The 22,474-nt window shown below is 38.3% G+C and overlaps 1 protein-coding gene across 2 annotated transcripts in view; it reads left to right on the top strand.

The window, feature by feature from the left end:
- ATP8B1 (ATPase phospholipid transporting 8B1) overlaps nt 1–22,474 on the top strand; it is a 36,646-nt gene that overhangs the window by 9,520 nt on the left and 4,652 nt on the right. For both annotated transcript variants that reach the window (XM_058170488.1, XM_058170489.1), the window contains 11 exons: nt 1,525–1,637; nt 2,831–2,995; nt 6,093–6,204; nt 6,370–6,445; nt 9,702–9,834; nt 11,035–11,323; nt 14,446–14,669; nt 15,429–15,512; nt 17,492–17,737; nt 19,461–19,599; nt 22,017–22,147. In XM_058170488.1, coding sequence (XP_058026471.1) covers nt 1,525–1,637; nt 2,831–2,995; nt 6,093–6,204; nt 6,370–6,445; nt 9,702–9,834; nt 11,035–11,323; nt 14,446–14,669; nt 15,429–15,512; nt 17,492–17,737; nt 19,461–19,599; nt 22,017–22,147 — 1,712 coding nt within the window. The remainder of the gene's footprint in view (nt 1–1,524; nt 1,638–2,830; nt 2,996–6,092; nt 6,205–6,369; nt 6,446–9,701; nt 9,835–11,034; nt 11,324–14,445; nt 14,670–15,428; nt 15,513–17,491; nt 17,738–19,460; nt 19,600–22,016; nt 22,148–22,474) is intronic.

Below are 22,474 nucleotides of genomic sequence, written 5' to 3' on the forward strand. Positions count from 1 at the left end.
AGTCGGGGACAATCAACTTGTGCTAATTAGGCTGTGCTGAAGCTGAAATGGGCTGTTTCTTCTTGCTGCTTGCTGCAAGGAGGAAAATTGCTGGGAGGCAGAGGCCATAGGGTGGGGGCCAGTGGGTGGGTGGGGCTACATTTAGTGTATAAGATGCACCCAAAATTTCACCCCCTTTTAGGGAAGAAAAAGGTGCGTCTTATACTCCAAAAAATACGGTAATTGTATTCTCAAGATTGTAAACAGTAGGAAAAAAATACCCCTCTAACTGCCTTAATCAAATTGAGCTCTGTGGATCAGTTAAGGGACTGAGAGTTATTTTTTTAAAGAATTGGTGGTGACCCCAATTTCTGTATATTCACTGTGGTCTTCCATTGTCTACATGCCAGTCTTGCAAGGTAGTTCGGACAGGAAGCATGCCTGGTGAACCAATTCTACTTTATTGTAAAATTACATTAACAGAATCTTGCAAGTCTGAAATTAAATTTCACTCCATCATCTTTACAGTCCAAGGGTCTCTTATGCTATGCCCATACACCATTTGTGGGCTACGCTGCCCTTTATCCAACCATTCTTATAGCTGTTCCTCCTATTTTCTAAGGTCATTCCCACATACCATTATGCTGCTTCCATATAATGTCTTCTGGATGCCTATAGAGAAATTAAAGGAGATGAATATAATTAACATTTCCTGCCCACAAATTGTTGGTGCCCTATGCAGTGACACCTGGGCACTTTTCAAAGTAAATTTTTTGCTGATTGACTCACCAATCTCTCCAATGATTCTGAAATGCACCATCTAATCAGTTCACTTTTCAGAGTGAGTTGGATAGCGTATAAATTTAATGACTCTATCAATTAATCAGCTCCCCACTCTAGAATAACAATTGACTCATCTCCAGCTGCATACTATGCAAAAAAGGAAATAAATTATCTTTTCTCCATTGGTCCTCTAATAAAAAGAGATCAACATGCACCTGATCAATATTATCCCAACTCCCTTCCTTTAGGCTACTATGGAGAACAATTGCCATGATCTGAAAGAGTCAAACAGCCCAGCTCAATCCAGGTTGCATTTCAAAGTGGAATCAGTAAGGTGGTGTACATTTGCACAATTTATGCAAAAAAAAAATATCTGATCATTGTAAAGTGTTGGTGTTGGTCCCTGCAAAGCTGTCCAGCCACTATTCCTCTTAAAGGACCTGTAAACAGAACACCTGAAGTTCTGGAGCAGAATGAATGAAGAATATCAGCCTATGGAAATATAGCCTCCTAAACCCTGCAAGGCTTCATTATTTGCAAATTGAAAGCTCACTCATCTTGCAGCTCACTAGAAAATAATTGGTTCACTTAATGATGATCATAAAGTTCTGGAAAGGATTCTGGAGTATTGCAAAGATTACTGTGTGGCAATGTTCAGGTGCAAGACTGCAGGTATTTTCTGTAAAATATATCTGTTTTAATAACTTAGCTTCAGTAAAGAAATGGTTCCTTTTTCAATTCTTCCTGTTTGCTTTTTTGTAGTAAGAGATCCCAATGGGGCCATCAAACTTTATTGCAAAGGAGCTGATACAGTGATTTTTGAACGGCTGCATCCAAGAAATCCTAACAAACAGGATACCGAAGATGCGTTGAATGTAAGTTGGAATATCTTACCAGGATAACTATTAAAACTAGCTACGAACTGAAAATTGTTTCAATATACAGTAGTAGTTTTCTGAGCCTGAAGTAGAAAGACATCTGAGAGTGAGATGGATGGTACTTAAATTTGATAAATAAAACAAATAAACAGTTGCAATACTAAAAGTCAGGCCCCTGAAGACAATGGATTTTTCTTGTAGCAACATGAAATTGCAAGGTTTTGATAAGCTTTTGTTCTTACTTTTTTATTGTAGTTGCTGGTGTCGATTTTATACCATAGTTCCAGACTAAACATCATTAATATACTTTTAAATTTTTCATAGTTGATTAGTCTGTATATGCCTACATTGTTTTCCCTTCAGAAGGCATTTAGTATTAATACAAATTAAATGTCTGACTTTCTTACTCACCTCATGGCATGACTATTGTAATGCCTTCTTTCTAGGAGTGCCCTTAACCTAGAAGCTTCAGTTGGTCAAGGACGCAGTGGCACAAGCAGTAATAGATGTGCCTTGGTATGCCATTTTAACAAACTGCATCACTGTTTGGTTCGGTGGCTGCAGTGCCTCAGATAGAAAGTCCACGCAGAGAGTGGTAAGGGCAGCCAAGAAGAGGAAGCTCACTTCCCATTATTCAGGATAATAATACTGCTTATAAGTGCTATGTGCTTAGAGCTTGAAGCATTGTTAGAGTCCCCACACACCCACTTCACAGTCTGTTTCTGTTGGTCCCCTCTGGGAGGAGGTTTCAAAGCAGGGGTGAAATGCTCCCGGTTCAGACTGGTTCGGCTGAACCGATAGCGATGGCAGCTGGTGGTTCAGAGAACCAGTAGCGATGGTGGTGCAAGGCTCCGCCCACCCACCCGGTCATTGTTATTTCCTGGTTTTAACCAGGAAGTAACCTGTTTTTTACCCTCTGCGCATCAGAACTTCAAATCCAAGTCCAATTGTAATGTTGAATGATTGCTAAGTGACTAGTCTTAAATCGAGTATTATCTGCATATGCAGTTCTTCGTTTTGATTGTTGTGACCTGCCAGAATTCTTAAGAGTTGAACAGCATATAAGTTTGATAAATAATAATGATGATGATTAGGATGAATGAAGATTCTTATATTTTATCCCCAAGGAGAATCTGTTCAGATCAGAACCCAGTACGTTCTTTCAACCATTGTTTTTCTCTCTTTGACAGATCTTTGCAAATGAAACCCTTCGAACGCTGTGTCTTTGCTACAAGGAAGTTAGCCATTATGAATATGAAGCATGGGAAAAGAAGTTCATGGCAGCTTCTCTGGCCTTAAGAAACCGCGAGGCAGCTCTTGACAAAGTGTATGAAGAAATTGAGCAAAATCTAATTGTAAGTCTGATGGGGAACTGAGATGGGAGCTTTATTCTTTGACCTTCCATTTGACCTTACAGATGTTCTATCCCATTTATATTTTTTCACCTTGATTTTCCAGTCTATAAAATAGTTATAAAGGCACATATATTCTTTTTTATTGCTTTATTATTTTGAAAGCCTATGAGTAAAGATAATATACAGTAAGTAAGAGAAATATAATAAAAGATGCATGAAAACAGGAAATAAGGTATGAATAATAAAACACAGGTGTGTAAACGATGGATCTGAGGCATTCATAAAAACTAATATGTTCCAGTATATTACGGTATTAAGGATTATAACTCTCAGGCCCAACCCAAGAACAACTTAGAACAGTTAAGTCAAAGTTCAGTTCTTTATTTGCTCACAGCATATAGACAACCAGCCAAAATCTTTATTGCTTCCCTGTTGCAACGACCCGAAGGCTGAAGATGATTGATCAGACTTTATTCAGAATAAAAAGTAGAATCAATAGCATAAAGAATCCATAGAATCAATAGCATAGAATCAACAGTAAACAGAGTCTAGAATCAACAGCATCTTATTGAACATTAGTTTATATAGCTTTCCATAACTACCTCAGCTTAGTTAACATATCTGTTACTTCATTATTGGCTAATGAATCTCCAAGGCACAATAATTGGTTAGTAATTACATCATTGGCTTTCCTGTGAATATGCATGTATGCGCATGTATGCAAAAGAGGTAAAAGCAACAAATATTTCAGGGTTACAATTTGTATCATCCTGTATCCTTGTATATGCTGGGAACGCTGCTTAAATGAGGTTTGCCATCCGAGATAAGAGCGTTGCCCTCATTCCAAAATATGTACATGATGATGAACAAAAAGTTAACCCTTCACTTCCCCGCCCCCATCCCAGAGATTCTCTAGGGAGTGGCCATCCCAACTTTCTTCCTCTGCCTCCTATCCAGCTCTGGGCTGGGCTGCCTCTTTTCTCAACCCCTCCTTGAAATGTCCTCCTTCCTGGGAAACTGCCATTTCACTTTAGTCCCTCACACCACCTCCTGCTTCATAGACACAAATACATCATCATAATATTGTAGAATATTTCATATTTTTTCTCTGTTAAAAAAACCCTCCGTTTTTATGACTCTGTAATCCCTTAATTTGAGGTAGAGTTGGGGCGACTGGTTGGAGCTGAGCGTTTGCTGGCTGGATGCCCTTCCTGATGCCACACAGAGTTCACAGCAGATACATTTTCTTTGTGCCCTAGGAGAGAGAAACATCTGCCATTACCTACTCTCAAACTTCATACAAAAACCCAGATATCCCATTCTCGCTTGTATGTGTTTAATCACTGCTGAAGTTGCAAACCATAAGCAGTACATTAAACAAAAACTATATAATTCTTTAATAATAAATTCAAAGATTGGATGTGAAACAAATCCAAAGTTAGCCTTATGCCCGTAAAATAGTTCCCAATGAATTTACATATTTTCGTTGAGGAGTTTTATCCTTCTAGCTAAAGCAACTTTCTCCAGCATCTTTTCTCCAGTAAGTTCTCAGCTTGCGTAGATGAAGACTAAGCATTCTGTGTGATGAAGTCTAACATATTCAAGGGAGTGGGAACCTGACCTAGAAAAAATGTATAAATGTAATATATAACCTGAGCCCTAAAATTGCCAACTATGGCCCATACAGAGGCTGCAGTCCAGAAAGGGAAAAAAAACACAAGTGAAATGTTGATTTTCCTTTACCTACTCCATGTTTTGATAGTGAAAGTGGCCTATTTAGAATGTCAAATTAGGAATTGGAGAAACCTGGATTCAGATCCACATGTAAACATGAAGGTCATTTGATGATGCTAAGATAGCTGCCCTCTCTTTCTCTCAGGGTAACCTAACTCATGGGATCGTAATCGGATAGTGTTTGGTTGGGATAAAAGAAGAATGTAGTGTAGGAAGAAAAATCCAGTCCAGTTCCAAGCCGAGAGAAAGACGTTGGAAATAAAATGGAGGCTGGCTGGTTGGAAAGAAAGTCTCTGTTTATTTGGTTGCCAGAAACTTCAGTGACAGAAGCATGTTCCTAGGGTGGCTGACCAAATGGCTGAGTGACTGGATGGCTCTTTATAGGGTTCTGATTGAGATGCTCCAGGAGGTTGTGCAATGTAGTGAGCCTTGTGCCTTCTGCTATTCTAATGGTGGTGGGTTAATCCTATTATATCCTCAGGGTCATGTCCTGTCCTTAGAATTTGAGTGGGGGATGTAGATTTTAAGAGTCTTTGTTTTTTCTACTTTGAATCCCTTCTGGGGGAGCTGGGCTGAAGGTGTTTTGTTTATGAATAGGCTGGCTTGGATTTATTAATGGGCACAAAATATCCATCTCTAAAGACTTCAGGCATCTGCTGGAGGCTGGTTTACTATGCAGGAAGACTGGGACTGATTTCTGCCTTTAAGAACATGTTCCTCCGTTTCTCCTTTGAGGAAATATTCTATCCTGCCTCGCTTAATATTAAGAATAAAGAATATTTTAATCTGGGGAGGGGGGACTTCCTAGTACGGTGTAATGGTGAATATTTGGGTTAGGAGCCCTGATGGCACAGTGGTTAGAATGTAGTATTGCAGGCAATCTCTGTCCACAGCCTGGAGTTCAATCCTGACAGGGTTCAAGGTTGACTCAGCCTTCCATCCTTCCAAGATCAGTAAAATGAGAACAAAGATTGTTGAGACAATGTGCAAATAATGTTTGTACATTGTAAATTGCCCAGAGAGTCCTGTAAAACACTATGGGGTGGTGTAACAGCCTAAATGCTATTGCTAAATTTCCCTTCAGCTAGAGCCAATCACCTTTCTGTCAATCCATCCTATTTCTGGAGATAAAATGAGAGATATCCCCATGTAAGACAACTTGAGCATCAAAAGATAGGGTGAGATATAAATAATAACTAAATATTATCTAGGTATGCTAATATCCATGGTTATATCCTTTCCTAGCTTTTCTCATGGAATGTTAGGATAGCCACTTTTAATATTTTGATAGTTTGTGTGAGTAAGAAACCATTAATAGCTAAAATGCCATATTAAATAAAATTCATCCTTTCTTAATCTGCAGCTTTTAGGTGCCACTGCAATAGAAGACAAGTTACAAGACGGGGTACCAGAAACCATCTCCAAATTGGCAAAAGCAGATATTAAGATCTGGGTTTTGACAGGTGACAAAAAAGGTAATTTGTACAATCAGTTGCTGTTTATTTTCCCCAAGGTAAATTACCTATGGGCAGCAAATAATTCTAAAGTTTCTGTTTTTTAAATTGATGACTGAACATGTTCACCTGCATGCATGGGAAAAATGAGAAAATAAACTGTGACTTGGCATTCTCCTCTTACAGAAACTGCTGAAAATATTGGTTTTTCCTGTGAACTCTTAACAGATGAAACTAATATCCACTATGGAGAAGACGTCAGGTAAATCCATTTTAATGCAAGAGATTACATTAAAAGAGATCTGAATGTTTTGGATTTGATTCTGATAAGTGCTTTGGATTCCCCAGGGCCTGATCATAGAACCTCTGTGCATTTGCTGCAAATGTGCAACAGCTTTGAGAAGTGGCAGATGCGTGCTGTATCTTTGTATCTCTAAATATGCTCAAGAATAGAATAGAATAACAGAGTTGGAAGGGACCTTGGAGGTCTTCTAGTCCAACCCCTTGCCCAGGCAGGAAACCCTACACCACTTCAGACAAATGGTTATCCAACATCTTCTTAAAAACTTCCAGTGTTGGAGCATTCACAACTTCTGCAGGGAAGTTGTTCCACTGGTTAATTGTTCTCACTGTCAGGAAATTTCTCCTTAGTTCTAAATTACTTCTCTCCTTTATTAGTTTCCACCCATTGCTTCTTGTCCTACCTGCAGATGCTTTGGAGAATAGCTTGACTCCCTCTTCTTTGTAGCAGCCTCTCAGATATTGGAATTACAAGCCAAAATGGCCAGGGACTGTTTAGATGAGACAAATGGCTAATTAAACATTCTCTGAGTTGAGGGAATCAGTCTAAGGGATGTTGGTGTGGAACATTTAATGGGGTGTTTTGCCAATTATCAGAGCAGCGATCAAGTACCCAGGTAATTGGTTCTTTTGGATCCAGAGACAATAAGTGCACCAGTAAATAAAGGGATTTTAAGTTTTATTATTAGCTAAAGCAAACAGATTTAAAAGCATAACATAAAAAGTATGCAAACAAGATTACTTACAGGCTACCAGGAGCTACTTAATGACAATAGCAGAAATACCCCGAGGGTGATCAGTTTCCACGCTATCTAATGCTAGATTATGTGCATAAGCATCCCACAAACAACAACAACAACCCCAAGTTTTTAATCAAAACCTAGCACCAGGACTTCATGGCCCTGCTATGGTCATGAGACTGCAAGACCTAACTTTGTCTGGAAGGCACATGACTCTAGAATGGGAATCAAAAGTCTGAGACTTTTACAGTAAGAAAATTGTTATGATGAAAAAAAACTCTTTAATTTCATAACATGGATAGGTTTAATCATAGTTCCTACTGGGAAACTATGAGCATTCTAGACCAGGGGTCTCCAACCTCGGTCCCTTTAAGACTTGTGGACTTCAACTCCCAGAGTCCCTCAGCCAACAAAGCTGGCTGAGGAACTCTGGGAGTTGAAGTCCACAAGTCTTAAAGGGACAAGGTTGGAGACCCCAGGTTTAGACCATGCCAGAATTCTAGAGAATTCCTGGAAACCTGGCACTCGGACAAATTGATCATCAATAGGCACATAGAGATGAGCAACATCTACATACCATTCAAAAAGAGACAATCAAAAAGCCAAAAAGGAAACAAAAAGACCACAAAACCTCCTTACCAGCAATCAACACTCAGATGAGCAGAGATTAACACCCAGGTTATCATTAGACTAAGACTCAAGAAACAAACAATACCCCAATGAAGGAATACCAACTCAGACGAAAAGTAAACAATAGCCCAATCAAGGAACCACCAAGATCTCTCCTACTAACACTAACAGGACAAGCCACTAATATATAAAATGAGAGCAAACCCTACACTCTACTAGCATTGATGATGTTACCTAGTTTGGTAGTGAAATGTGTGCAAGAAAACAGCCAAGCTCAGAGAGCACCAAGGACTCCCCAGTTCAACCTACAAATATACAAACATATTTATTTATATATTTATATATATACCTACAAATATACAAAGGTCCTTGAGTGGCGCAGACTGCTAAGACAGTCTGTTATTAACAGCAGCTGCTTGCAATTACTGCAGGTTCAAGTCCCACCAGGCCCAAGGTTGACTCAGCCTTCCATCCTTTATAAGGTAGGTAAAATGAGGACCCAGATTGTTGGGGGCAATAAGTTGACTTTGTATATAAATATACAAATAGAATGAAGACTATTGCTTGACATAGTGTAAGCCGCCCTGAGTCTTCGGAGAAGGGCGGGATATAAATTCAAATAAATAAATAAATACTCCTCTAACAGTCAGAAAAATTTTGCAGTTATGTGACGATTGCTCCCTCTCTCTTTGATTAAGTAAGAAAACAAGCAGATTAGCTCGAAGTGAACTTCTAGATGTTTCTTAATTCCTCCCCCTTTCCTTTATTAAGTAAACAAGAGTAAAAGAAAACAAGCAGATTAGCTCAAAGTGAACATTAAACTTCTAGACTTTTCTTAATATGAGGGAGAAATCACAACTAAACTCAAAATAACAATGGTCTTCTGCATTGTCACTGTACTTGGGCAAAGAGACTCGGATTAGAATCCAGGCCTAGCCACACAGCTAATGAAGTGATATTGTGGCAATTGTAAATTCTTCATTTATGTATTGTACCTCCCAGAATTGTTGTTAAATGAGATACTGTAAATATCTTAGTTGTACTTTGGGTTGCTGGCTGTGTTTGGGATCGGACAAGATTGCAATGTATTCTTGTATACTGAAGCCACTTTAATGGACAATCAAAAAATGGTAGCCTATCTTTGGCAAGTTAGTGCAGTACCAGAATAATATAGGAGTTTGTGCTATTTTGATTCATGTACTACAAATGGACCTTGAATGTGGATTTTTGCATTTTTGTGTTTCTTTTCCTACTTTCCATGGCAAATATACTTTTCAAAGTCTCAAAGAAGAAGTTGCTCATACATTGTGGGATGAGAAAGAGGGTAGGTAGAATTAAATCTCACCTCCCTCCTGCTGTTCCTCTGAATTGACTCAGCTGTTCACTGTTGATATAGACCAGCGGTCTGCAAACTTGGCTCTTTTAAGATTTGTGGACTTCAACTCCCAAAGTTCCTCAGCCAGCTTTGCTGGTTGAGGAATTCTGGAAGTTGAAGTCCACAAGTCTTAAATGTGCCAAGTTTGCAGACCCCCAATATAGACCAAAGAAGGTGTGCTGTTTCTGGAAGTTCTTGTTTGGGTAGATAACTTTTTATGATGAAATCCAGAGATTCCACAATTAAGCAATTTACTCACCTTGTAACTATTGAAATAGAGTAGGGTTCTAGGAAAACGGCAGGGCCCTCTGAAATACGTTGCATACCTTAAATTGCAAAAAGCCATTTGCTAAATCCTCGTGGTTAAGGGTTTGTAAAGACTTACTTAATTCTGTTTTTAGTCACCATGACTTGATGTTTTTTTACACGATGGATTTCTAAAAACATTTCCCCCCTTACCTCCCTTCCCTTAGCGCTCTTTTGCAAACAAGGTTGGAAAACCAGAGGAACCGAAGTGGGGTATATGCCAAATCTTCCAATACAGCCAATGAACGCTTTTTTGCGGAAGGCAAAAACCAAGCGTTAATTATCACTGGATCATGGTTGGTAAGTACTGGATTCTCACACCTGGGTCTGAGAGAATTGTCCCCAACCATTAATAATGGAAAAAGAAAAAGTTTTGCAACTTGGTACCATCAAGATGTGTTGAGTGTTGACCATTTTGGGAAACGGGGAATTTGAAGAACTGAAATTCCTTAGAACTAAGGAACTAAGTCTCCTTAGAAATTTCCTGACAGTTAGAACCATTAGTGGAACAACTTGCCTCCAGAAGTTGTGAATGCTCCAACACTGGAAGTTTTCATGACGTTTTAGTTATCTTTCGATTGTCATCACTCATAATGCTCATAACTGGTCCATAGCTGGGTTTATAGGACACTTCTTTGACTAGGAAAGTTTTAAAAGAAAGAATTAATGTGATTATTAGGTCAAATATTGTTTTGGTTCCAATCCCAGGTTCTCCTGAAGTCAGCTTTGTTTATTTTTAAAGACCATTTTTACTAATAACAGACATCTGTCCTTTTGCTATGGTTAATTTTTTTTTCATGCCTTTGTATCATGTGTTCCTCTGAGTGACACGGGCAGATAAGAAATATGTTTCCTTCCATCCATCATCCATCCATCTATCTATCTATCTATCTATCTATCTATCTATCTATCTATCTATGTCCTTCCTATCTATATTTCAGCTTCAATTGCACCAATACATGATCACACAATAGATTTAAGCTTAATGTTAACCGCTCCAATCTTGATTGCAGAAAATATGACTTCAGTAACAGAGTTGTTAATGCCTGGAATACACTACCAGACTCTGTGGTCTCTTCCCAAAATCCCCAAAGTTTCAACCAAAAACTGTCTACTATTGACCTCACCCCTTTCCGAAGAGATCTGTAAGGGGCATACATAAGAGCACAAGAGTGCCTACCATTACTGTCCTATTGTTTCCTTTTGTTATATCCAATTAATATAGTTATTACATACTCATGCTTATATATATGCTTATATGTTGTATAGTTATTTCATGCTTATGCTTATATATACTGTGTGACAAAAATCAATCAATCTATCTATCTATCTACCTACCTACCTACCTACCTACCTACCTACCTACCTACCTACCTATCTAATCTATCAGTGTCTGTCTGTCTGTCTATCTGTCTATCTATTGGCATCTGTCTGTCTATCATCTACCTACCTATCTACCTACCTACCTAAACATTTATAGAGATGAATCTTTCTTTACAGAATGAAATTCTCCTGGAGAAGAAAACGAAGAAAAAGAAGCTCCTGAAACTGAAATTTCCCAAAACAGCAGAAGAGAAGCAAAAGCATAAGGAAACAAAACGAAGAATAGACTTGTACAAGGAGCAACAGCAACGAAACTTTGTGGATTTAGCTTGCGAGTGCAATGCTGTGATTTGTTGCCGAGTTACTCCTAAACAGAAAGCCATGGTGGTCGACCTGGTAAAGAGATACAAGAAAGCCATAACCTTGGCTATTGGAGATGGTGCTAATGATGTGAATATGATTAAAAGTAAGTCAGGCCTAACATTTTTTTTTTCTTGTAGGTTTACTGCATATAGTTGGGTTCTGTTTTCTGAAGAAGATAGGAAGATTTCAGTCAATATATCTTCACACTGAATCAAGGAACACGGAAGTTAGAATCATAGTGCTGGATCAGACCTTGGAAGTCTTCTAGCCCAACCCCCTGCTCAAGGCAGTAGACCTTGAGTCCCATCCCAGTCCAATGGTTGCCCAGTCTATTTTTGAAAACATCCAGTGATGGAGCAAGCTATTCCATTGATTAATTCTTCTCCCTGTCAGAAAACATCTCCTTACTTTTAGTTGGATCTCTTAATGACTCTTATAGTGCATCATTGTCTGTTTCAGTCTGGGTCCAAGGCTGGGCAACTAACATTGCTGGGCACAGCTACTAGATCCTACCTTATCCATGGAACCTTCTGGAGGCACTCAATTATGCTCATATGCTGCACAAGATGATACAACAAAGTTCAGACGAACTTTTCAGTATTGTTTTTGAGTTTTCACAGATGAGGGAGGGAGTTTTTGTCTGCCCCAAAATACATCTTGAAAGAAGAACATCAGTAGATGGAAACTCTGACCTGATTGTCAAGGTCTAGTCAAGACTGAGAAAGACATGAAAGATAGAGACAGATTGCCCTTAAGCAAAGCCTTCAAGTGTCAGGTGAGGAGGACTCGCACGTCAAACCTGACTCATGACTACCTGTAGGAATTATACTGGCCCTTTCAATTTCTTAGGGCAGGAATTCAGCAGCTAAGAGTTCCTTATTCAGAGGCTGGGAAATACAACACAACCTGTGAAATTGCTGGGATAACACTATAATTAAACCACTGTGGGTATAAGAACATTTTCAACTTTGTTTTGACAAAGGGCACATTTAACATGGTTTCATACTAGTATGCAGTAAAGATTCTTATGTAGCCAGGCTGCGTTGAGTGTCTTGTCCTTGACAAACAGGCTGATGCAATAAATAAATATATTTTTGGTGTGTCAGTTCTGTTGAAGTATCTTTCTATATTCTAAGCACAGTAAACCCTAAATTTAAGCATTCTGGGTTTAACAGAGTGGGGTTTAATGAAAAAAGTCTGTAAAGCAATAATGGACTTTAATGAACTATTCCAACCAGTGTTCACAATTTCCCTCAAACTATTCACTGCCATCGTAAAGTAGGTTTTCTCATGTATAAATGTGTTTTGGGGCTTGAAAAATCCATTCCCAATTTAACGGAGATTTGGCTTGGCTCTTAATATTAGCCTGTTAAAGTTAAAGTTTGCTGTAACATTTCTTACATAGATCTTTTCTGAAACAGCTGCAGGGGTGAAATCCAGCAGGTTCTGAAAGGTTCTGGAGAACTGGTAGTGGAAATTTTGAGTAGTTCGGAGAACCGGCAAATAACACCTCTGGCTGGCCCCAGAGTGGGGTGGGAATGGAGATTTTGCAATATCCTTCCCCTGGAGTGCGGTGGGAATGGAGATTTTGCAGTATCCTTCCTCTGCCACACCCACCAAGCCACACCACACAAACCAAGCCATGCCCACAGAACAGGTAGTAAAAAAAATTGGATTTCACCACTGAACAGCTGGTGTTTCATTCTAGGTTTGTGAAAAACAACCCCAGCCAAGTTCATCTCAGACTTGGCAGTAAAGCCAAGCCAAATTTGGAAGAACAGTAATACCTTTTACTTCACTAGAAAAAAAAAGACTTTTTAAAAAGTTTCTTCAAGGCTTTTTCATCTCAGGAAAAAACAACAACAACCCATCAGCAGTTTTAGGGTGGAAATTTCTAAAGAGAAAGGTTGAGATGGGTTTTTGAGACTGAGTTTTTCCTTACCATTGTTCCCTAGCCTCTGTACCTTAGCATTTCCATTGCTCTAGTCTCCCTTTCACCATTGAATTCATAATTCTCCCCTGAAACTGCCAATTCTCTGATTTGCCAAAACAAAAATTAAGAGCCAATCTTGCCAGCTAAATTGTGAAAGTAGAAAAGTTTATTTTAAAAGCATGCAAGATTTTCTTTTTAAACATAAGCTGAATTCGGAGCTTAAATATCAGATTTGAATCAGAGTTGAAGGAGGACACCCTTAATTCCTATTCCATACATTTAAATACCTAAGAATTTGGGACCAATCATTTCTCTGACTGATTGATACTGTCATTACCTTTAGCAGGGAACATTCAGTGTGACATGGATACAGTTAAGGCTTAGTCCATGCTAAAATGATTTATATGTTTTTTTTTAAATCTTTGATTGAGAACCACTCAGAGTTGGCTGAAAGATGGGCAGTTATACAAATGTTTTAAAATAAATAAAATAAAATAAATAAAATGAAATAATGAAATAGAAATAAATAAATAAAATGAAATTGTGAAAGTAGAAAAGTTTAAATATCAATGAAATATAGATTCATTCTATCAATGAAATAGAAATGAAATAAAATAAAACTTCTCTAAAAACTGAAATACTTGATTGACCAAAGAAAACCCAGACGCTGCTGAAAATCAGTATCTTTGAGCCTGTCTGATGAAACTAGTTTTAAATATGTTTTCTTTTTTTACATCATGCATTAATTTTTTTGCTTTATTATTTCTTACTCCCTTTCTGCGTGTTACATAAAAGCCATTCCCAAGAAAAGGCATGAATGTGTTTGTATGCATATCTCAAACTTTATTCTCACGATAGTGATGTCTTTATGTAAACTATTACTGTTGTGTTTTATTTAGTTCCTCAGCTTACACATTCTTTGCATTTCGTGCTTACTATCTTTTTGCTTGTTGTTTCCGAACTTCACATTGTATTACACAATAAAGTTTTGTTAAAATTTTAATAATGGAAAGCTTTTTAAAAATAATAAGTGCTGTTTGCATTCCTGAAATGCACTTTAAAAAAAAAACAACACTCTACAGTTTTGGGAAAACGCAGAGATGGCCGAGATAAAAATAACAAGGAAGGCTACATGACGTATAACAAAACCAGGAATTAATATTTTTTTGTTCCATTTTTACATTTCTTGAAACATTTATTTATTACTTATTTTTCAAAAATGAATTATCCAATATAGCTGAGTACAATAAATGAACCAGTTCAATGGTGTTTATTTTTTACTCTTATTCTAGCTGCCCATATTGGTGTTGGGATAAGTGGTCAAGAAGGGATGCAAGCTGTCATGTCCAGTGACTACTCTTTTGGCCAGTTCAGATATCTCCAGAGGCTGCTCCTCGTTCATGGTCGATGGTCGTACATCAGAATGTGCAAATTCCTTCGGTATTTCTTCTACAAAAACTTTGCTTTCACATTAGTGCACTTCTGGTACTCCTTCTTCAATGGCTATTCTGCTCAGGTAAAGGATCAAAGAAGACTTGGGAAAGCAGCAATCAATATTTATTAATATTTATGAGTTTATATATTTCTGTTGATTTGTGCAATGAAAAAGGATTGGAATGCTTTAGGATAGATGCTGAAGAAGAGTTAGTCTTCACTTTACTTAACCCGTTCAGCGATTGTTCAAAGTTATGATAGGGCTGAACAAGGGGTCCTTGAAATTCTAGCTGCCAAAGCATTTGACTTTTGCATGTTCATCCCTTCCATCTTATGGAATTTTCTTCCCCCTGAAATTAGTTCCACCCCTTTTGATATTCCGGAAGTCCCTCAAGATCTGGTTATGTCATCATGCCTGGGGCTTCCAGAGAAGACATACTTCGATAGCTCCATTGTTGAGCTGGTCATTTCTTATTTATTTAAGAAAATTTATATGGCAACCCACTTACTCTCAGTGACTTTGGGTGGCTTACGAAAATAAAAACCCAGTATACAAATAATAAACAAAAAACAAAAAAACCCACCCTTTCCGGCAACAATCATCAATCAGACACGCCACTTGATTGGCTCCATCTTATACTAGGTTCCCCGCTTTACCTAGGGTTTGTATATTCCTTTTGTTAATACTTACTCTTTGATGTGGATTTTTATATTGTTTTAAATTTGTTGTTTTATTTGATTGTTGCTTGTAGCCAAAATTGCTTTTTCTGATATGGATTAATTTAATTTAATTTAAATAAAATGTTTTTAAAGGTGTAATATATTTTCTTTGCAATTACAGACAGCGTACGAGGATTGGTTTATCACACTATACAACGTATTATATTCCAGCCTACCAGTTCTTCTTGTTGGATTACTTGACCAGGTTTGTCTGAACAATAAACTAAAAATTGATCCTTAAAAGTTTATTTTTTATTTTATTTATTTGTTGAGTACATATTAGATAATATATATAAGTATAAGCATGAATTGAATACATAAAATGAATACAATTAAAGGGAACATTAGAACAGGGATGGTAGGCACTCTGGTGCTCTTATGCGCCTCACCTCTTAGGAATGGGGTGAGGTCAACAGTAGCCAGTCTTAGGTTAAAATTTTGGGGGTTTGGGGATGAAGCCACAGAGTTAGGTAGTGCATTCCAGGCATTGACCACTCTGTTGCTGAAGTCGTATTTTCTGCAATCGAGTTTGGAGCGGTTCACTTTAATTTTGTATCTATTATGTGCTCATGTATTGTGGTGGAAGCTGAAGTAGTCATTAACAAATAGGACATTTTAGCAGACGATTTTATGAGCTATGCTTTGGTCATACAAAAGGCAGCGTAGTTCTAAGTTTTCTAAGCCCAGAATTTCAAGTCTGGTGGCATAAGGTATTTTGTTGCAAGCAGAGGAGTAGAGGTCTGAAGCAATGAGTTGATCATTGCTTTTGTGTGCGATGCAAATTTCTGAAATTTCTGTTGACTAAATTCACAGAGTACAATAAGTCATGATATGGTTTCTTTGGTTTTGGCTTATTAGTGCATTATAGCCACTATGTCAGGATTATCCTTTCCGTTGCAAAACCATTTCCCAGTGTTTAGCATTATATCGCATTAATATTAGACAAATAGTGCCATCATGTGGCTACTTTGTTTGTTATGGTAATGACACAACTTTGAAGCTGCCATTTGCCTATGAAGTACCTATTATATCATTAGAATCCTTCATAGGCAATCTAGTCATTGCTAATTCAGTGAAAGAGCAGAGTAAAACATAAGCTTATTACTCACCAAATATACCATGGAAATTAACAGTTTTCTTGTATTGTTCAATTTGAGAGTACAGGAAGTCTTCATTTAGTGACTGACTTGTTTATCAGAATAATAGAGTTGGAAGAGACCTTGGACGTCTTCTAGTTCAACCTCCTGCACAAGTAGAAGACCCTGTACCATTTCAGACAAATGGCTGTCCAATCTCTTCTTAAAAACTTCCACCCACAACTTCTGAAGGCCAAGTGTTCCACTGATTAATTGTTCTCACTGCCAGTAAATTTCTCCTTAGTTCTAGGTTGCTTCTCTCCTTCATTAGTTTCCATCCATTGCTTTTATGTGGCAGCCCTTCAAATATTGAAACACTGCCATCCTATCACTCTTGATCCTTCTTTGCACTCAACTACCGTGTTTCCCCGAAAATAAGACCCTGTCTTATATTTTTTTGAACCCCCAAATAAGCGCTTGGCCTTATTTTCAGGATGGTCTCATTATTTTGGGGCACGTGGAGCCAAAATTGCCGTCTTACCTGATTTCCAGCTCTATTTTTGGGGAGGGCTTATTTTCGGGGGAGTCTTATTTTAGCGCATGTGCTCAAAAGCCCGATTGGGCTTATTATCAGGGGATGTCTTATTTTCGTGGAAACAAAGTAGACATATTTTTACGTGTTGCGAGCTTTTGTGATGACTCAGAGTGTGAGTGGAGTCATCCCAAGCATTGAGCATGTCACTGGTCCTCTCTGAACATTGATTTGGACATACAAAAGGAGAAGGCCTGTGCATGAACATTGCAAGGTGAGGGTTGAGTTCTCTATTTTTTCTATAAGATGGGTAGGTGGGTGGAAGGCCTCAAGAAGTCTTATCAGGAAGTTAACGTGTATCTTCTCAAACAACAGAAATCTAGCTTCTTTTTAAATTTTCTGCAGATATTTTGCATTGCCAACTCATTTTTGCCCCCTGATGTATTAACTAAAATGTGGCTGTTTTTCTATTTTATGTTTGATGGTGCACATCCGCTGTGGGGATGCATAACATGATAAATGATTTTGAACAAAACCACAACTGGATTGTCATTTGTCTTACTTCTTTCGATTCAGGACGTGAGTGACAAACTGAGCATACGTTTTCCTAACTTGTACATGTTGGGACAAAAAGACTTGCTTTTTAACTACAAGAAGTTCTTCTTAAGCCTGCTGCATGGCGTTATAACCTCACTGATCATTTTCTTCATACCGTACGGTGCTTACCTACAAACCATGGGACAGGATGGAGAAGCTCCTTCCGACTACCAGTCATTTGCGGTCACTGCCTCATCTTCTCTCATAATTGCAGTTAATTTTCAGGCAAGTCAATCAGCCTTCATTGTTCCAAAGAGACAGTCCTTGACTTATGACCATTAATTTAACGAGCATTCGAAGTTACGACGGTGCTGAGAAAAAAGTGACTTATGAGCAGTTCTTGCACCTACAATCATCAGAGTGTCCCCACAGTCTCCCTCCCCATGATCAAAATTCATGTGTTTGGCAACCAGCATGTATTTACAATAGTTGAAGCATCAGTGATTGTCATTGTGATTGCCCAGCCAGCTTCCAAGTAACTAAGTTAATGGGGGACACTGGATCCTTTTAACAACTGCATACCGTATATACTCGAGTATAAGCCGAGTTTTTCAGCACGTTTTTTGTGCTGAAAAACGTCCCCTCGGCTTATACTCGAGTATATACGGCTTATACTCGAGTTTTTTTCTTCTTCTTTTTTTCACATTATACCGGATGGCGCAAACTTGGCGGGCTTTTGCATTAGCGCGGGGAAGCCCTGCCGGTGCAGTGAGAGGGCGGGGCGGGGGAGCCGCCAGCCTTCTCGGCTGAGGGAGGGAGGGTTTCCCCGACCGGTAGCTGCCTCATTTCCCACCCTCGGCTTATACTCGAGTCCCCAGTTTACCCCAGTTTTTTGGGGTAAAATTGGGGACCTCGGCTTATACTCGGATCGGCTTATATTCGAGTATATACGGTAATTCATTTAATGACCAGAATGAATTGCTTAACAACTGTGGCAAACAAAGTTCGTAAAATTGGGCATGGCTCACTTTAGTAACTGTCACGCTTAGCAAAGGAAGTTTTGTTCCCAATTGTGGTCATAACTCAAAGGTTATCTGTAGCTCCTTTAAAATGCCAGCTTGGCATTCACTTTCGGAGACTTTGTAATTCTTGCTAATGTCTTTACCAAGATAAATCTTCCCTTTCCATCAAACCTGACGGGGGTTTTTTTTTTGCTAAGAAAGGAAAAACGCTGATTGGAGGAATTCACTATTATGAACTAGAGGCAGTGAAATCAGAAGGAAAATTTGAGGATCTGGCTTTCTTCCTCCTCACGCTGAAATGGAAATTGGACAATATTTATTTCATTTATTTATTTTTTTTATTTGTCAAGCATGTATAAGATAACAGATATAAGTATAAACATGATTATGAATACATGAAATGGATACGAATAAACGGGGACATTAAGACAAGGATGGTAGGCATGTTGGTGCGCTTATGCACATCCCTTAATCCAATTAAAATTAAAACTGAATCCAATCAATTTTCCATATTAAACTTCCATTCCCCACCATCCAGTCAGAGCTGAAGAAGCTTCTTAGATGAGAAGCGAAACATTTTCGAAGGAACACCAGAAAGTCCAGTTGCCTCTTGAAAAAAGCACCTTTGGGACAACCATGACCTGGATGACTGAGAACCTCCATAGACTTTCCATATTAAACATAAAGAGAATTGATTCTACTCCAGAAGCTCCAGAAATTTATATGACTCCTTCTTCCCAAATAAAATTAATGATTATACAAGCAAAATCTGGAACTAGTTTTGATAGCTTTTCCAATTTGCTGCTGTTTTTGTTTAATCATGTGATTCCCTTTCCTTCTAAATTTCTCATTTTAATCATGTCATTCCTACGTCAGGATTGGTCCACAGTTTCAGGAATGCTGCGCTCTGCCATTCTTCCTTCCCAGCATCTATCTTGTTGTTTATGGACCTCATATTTCTGTCTTGTTCTCCTGTTTGCTTGTAGATTGGAATGGACACGTCTTACTGGACATTTGTTAATGCCTTCTCAATATTTGGGAGTATTGCACTTTATTTTGGCATCATGTTTGATCTGCACAGTGCTGGGATCCACGTCCTCTTTCCTTCCGTGTTTCAGTTTACAGGTTGGTACTGATTTTTTTTCCCCTTTCTATCTGTAAACAAGTTACCCGGAAAATGTAAAAATTGTGTATCCCAGATGAACTTTTCTTTTAAAAAAAGAAAAGCTTAGTACCTCAAGGTTGGACTGAAAAAGATTGTAAGCTTCAAAAGGTAAGGAACTAAAATGACCCAACACAATTTAAAGAATGTAATGAAACTTGGCAGTAATACAGATAGTCCTCGACTTACGACCACAATGGAGCCAAAAATTTCTGTTGCTAAGTGAGGCATTGGTTAAGTGAGTTTTGACCCCTTTTAGGACCTTACTTGCCACAGTTGTTATCTGAATCCCTGCAGTTGTTAAGTGAATCTGACTTCCTCATTGATTTTGTTTGTTAGAAGGTTACAAAAGGCAATTACACGACCTTGGAACACTGCAGCCGTCGTAAATATGAGTCCATTGCTAAGCATCTGAAGTTTGATTATGTGACTGCTGGGATGCTGCAATGGTGTTACTGTGAAAAAAGGTCATAAGTTACTTTTTGCAGTGCCATTGTAACTTTGGTCACTAAATGAATTGTTGTAAGTCGAAGACTACCTCTATGACAATAATGCTGGTGTCAGTGTTCCAGACAGCTAGATTAAAATATACATTAGCACTTTATGGCGCTTTATTTGATTTAATATTTGAACTCGTGCATATTTTCTTCTGATTTGGTAGTTAGGTTTATAATCCCATTTTTCCTGGAGGAGCTCAGGCACCTTAGATTTCTACTCCCAGTACAACAACCTTGTAGGGTAGATTAGGCTGAGAATGACTGGCCCAAAGTCACCCAGTAAGGTTTCTTAGCTGAGAACTGAGTTGGACCTGGCATTATGTCAGGCAACACCTTAACCACTGCCTTTACTTATGAGGTTAAATGAGTTTATACTTTTAAAATTTTTTTGATACATTTCAATAATTTTTTTAAAAATAGCAATTAAACTAGACTCATCCTTTGTACAAAATACAATTTAAGTATAATTCCTGGAAAAAGTCACATTGTTCTAGAATCATACATTCCATGAAGCCAAACAACAAGGTTTACAAATCAGAATGTTAAACCCAAAACACCTCAAAAAGTATTTTTATTTAGATTATGCATGAACAAACCATTATTTTTTATTTATTTATTTATTTGTCGTAACAATATATACAAGCATTACATAAAGGATTATATAATATATAAACATATATATGAGGAGAAACAAGGTAAAATATATATATATATATTTGTTTTCTGAGGTTTTCACGGGTGTTTGTATGTAGGTCTTTGGTTGTTCGGGTTTTCTCCCGTGTAAAATTGGAAATTTTACGAAGCACGAAGCAGAAGCACGAAGCTGAAGCCTGAAGATGACGAATGAGACTTCGTCGAAACATTGCCAAGACATTTCCAATTTTACACGGGAGAAAACCCGAACAACCAAAGACCTATATATATATATATATATATATATAGGGGAAGAAACAATAGGACAGGAACGGTAGGCACGTTTTTGCTCTTATGCACGCCCCTTAGAGTCCTCTTAGGAATGGGGTGAGGTCAACCATGGATAGATTTTGAGTAAAGCTTTTGGGGTTATGAGAAGAGACCACAGAGTCAGGTAATGCATTCCAAGCATAGATAATTCTGTTACAGAAATTGTGTTTTCTGCAATCTAAACTGGAGCGGTTGACATTGAGTTTAAATCTGTTGGTAGCTCTTGTGTTATTGTTATTGAAACTGAAGAAGTAACTGACAGGAAGGACATTACAACGGATGATTCTATGAGCTAAACCTAAACCTATGAGCTAAATTATGTGGAAAGACAACCACTTTCTAAGCTGTACAAAAACTGTGGATGGAGAACAAATGCAAAAGGATAAAAAAAACTTAGTACAAAAGTTTTGTTTTGCCAGAAATCCATATTTATTCCCCATTTCTGACCAAAAAAACACCCATTGCAGATAATGGGTTTGCTTAATGGCTTTGGCATTCACTTAATGGCTATGGTGATTTGTTTAATACTACCCAAAAAAATGTCATAAAATCAGACTGATGGCCCGCTTAAACCACGCATACAACTATAATTGTCTGACCTCAGTCATGTCCTAAGTCAAGGACTACCTGTATTTTACAAACAGAAAGGTATCACCTGTGCAGTCATATCACAACGTAAGGTTTCCTGCAGGATCTGATGCACTTCTTAAAACAAAGCAACACGACATCATTGCAATGGAAGCTCTGCCCTCCATTCTCACATATGTGGGAGCGAATCTCACAGTGTGATGTGGCTTTCATCATTTGCTGATGTCCCTGAGATGCCTCTGTTGTTGCACCCTAAAGATTGCTTTTAGGTTATGTTGGTTTGAAGGAACTCCACATGTATCAGCCACCTCACTGTCATGTCTCCTTCCCAGGTACCGCTGCAAATGCCCTCCGACAGCCATATATCTGGTTGACCATAATACTGTCTGTCGCTCTCTGTTTGCTGCCCATCATTGCCCTCCGGTTCTTGATGATGACCATCTGGCCTACAAAAAGCGAAAAGGTATGTAGGAGATTCCGGTTATTAATCCAAGTTACCAGCAAGTTGAAGAAGAGTTGGTATGAGGAAGTTGTGTAACATTCTTGGAGATTCTTCCCATCCTGCTTACAATCTTTTTGGACTGTTGCCTTCTGGCGGAAGATACCGAACAATTAAAACTCGGATCACACGTTTTCTGAATAGCTTTTATCCCAGAGCTGTAATTGCACTCAACAATGAACTAAAGGCAGCGGTGAAATGTAAAATTTGTTACTACTGGTTCTGTGGGCGTGGCTTGGTGGTGGGGGTGGTAATGTGACTTGGTGGGCGTGGCCAACTTTTTTTTAACTT

Source organism: Ahaetulla prasina, chromosome 2, assembly GCF_028640845.1.
Source record: "Ahaetulla prasina isolate Xishuangbanna chromosome 2, ASM2864084v1, whole genome shotgun sequence".
In the NCBI taxonomy this organism is placed as follows: Eukaryota; Metazoa; Chordata; class Lepidosauria; order Squamata; family Colubridae; genus Ahaetulla; species Ahaetulla prasina.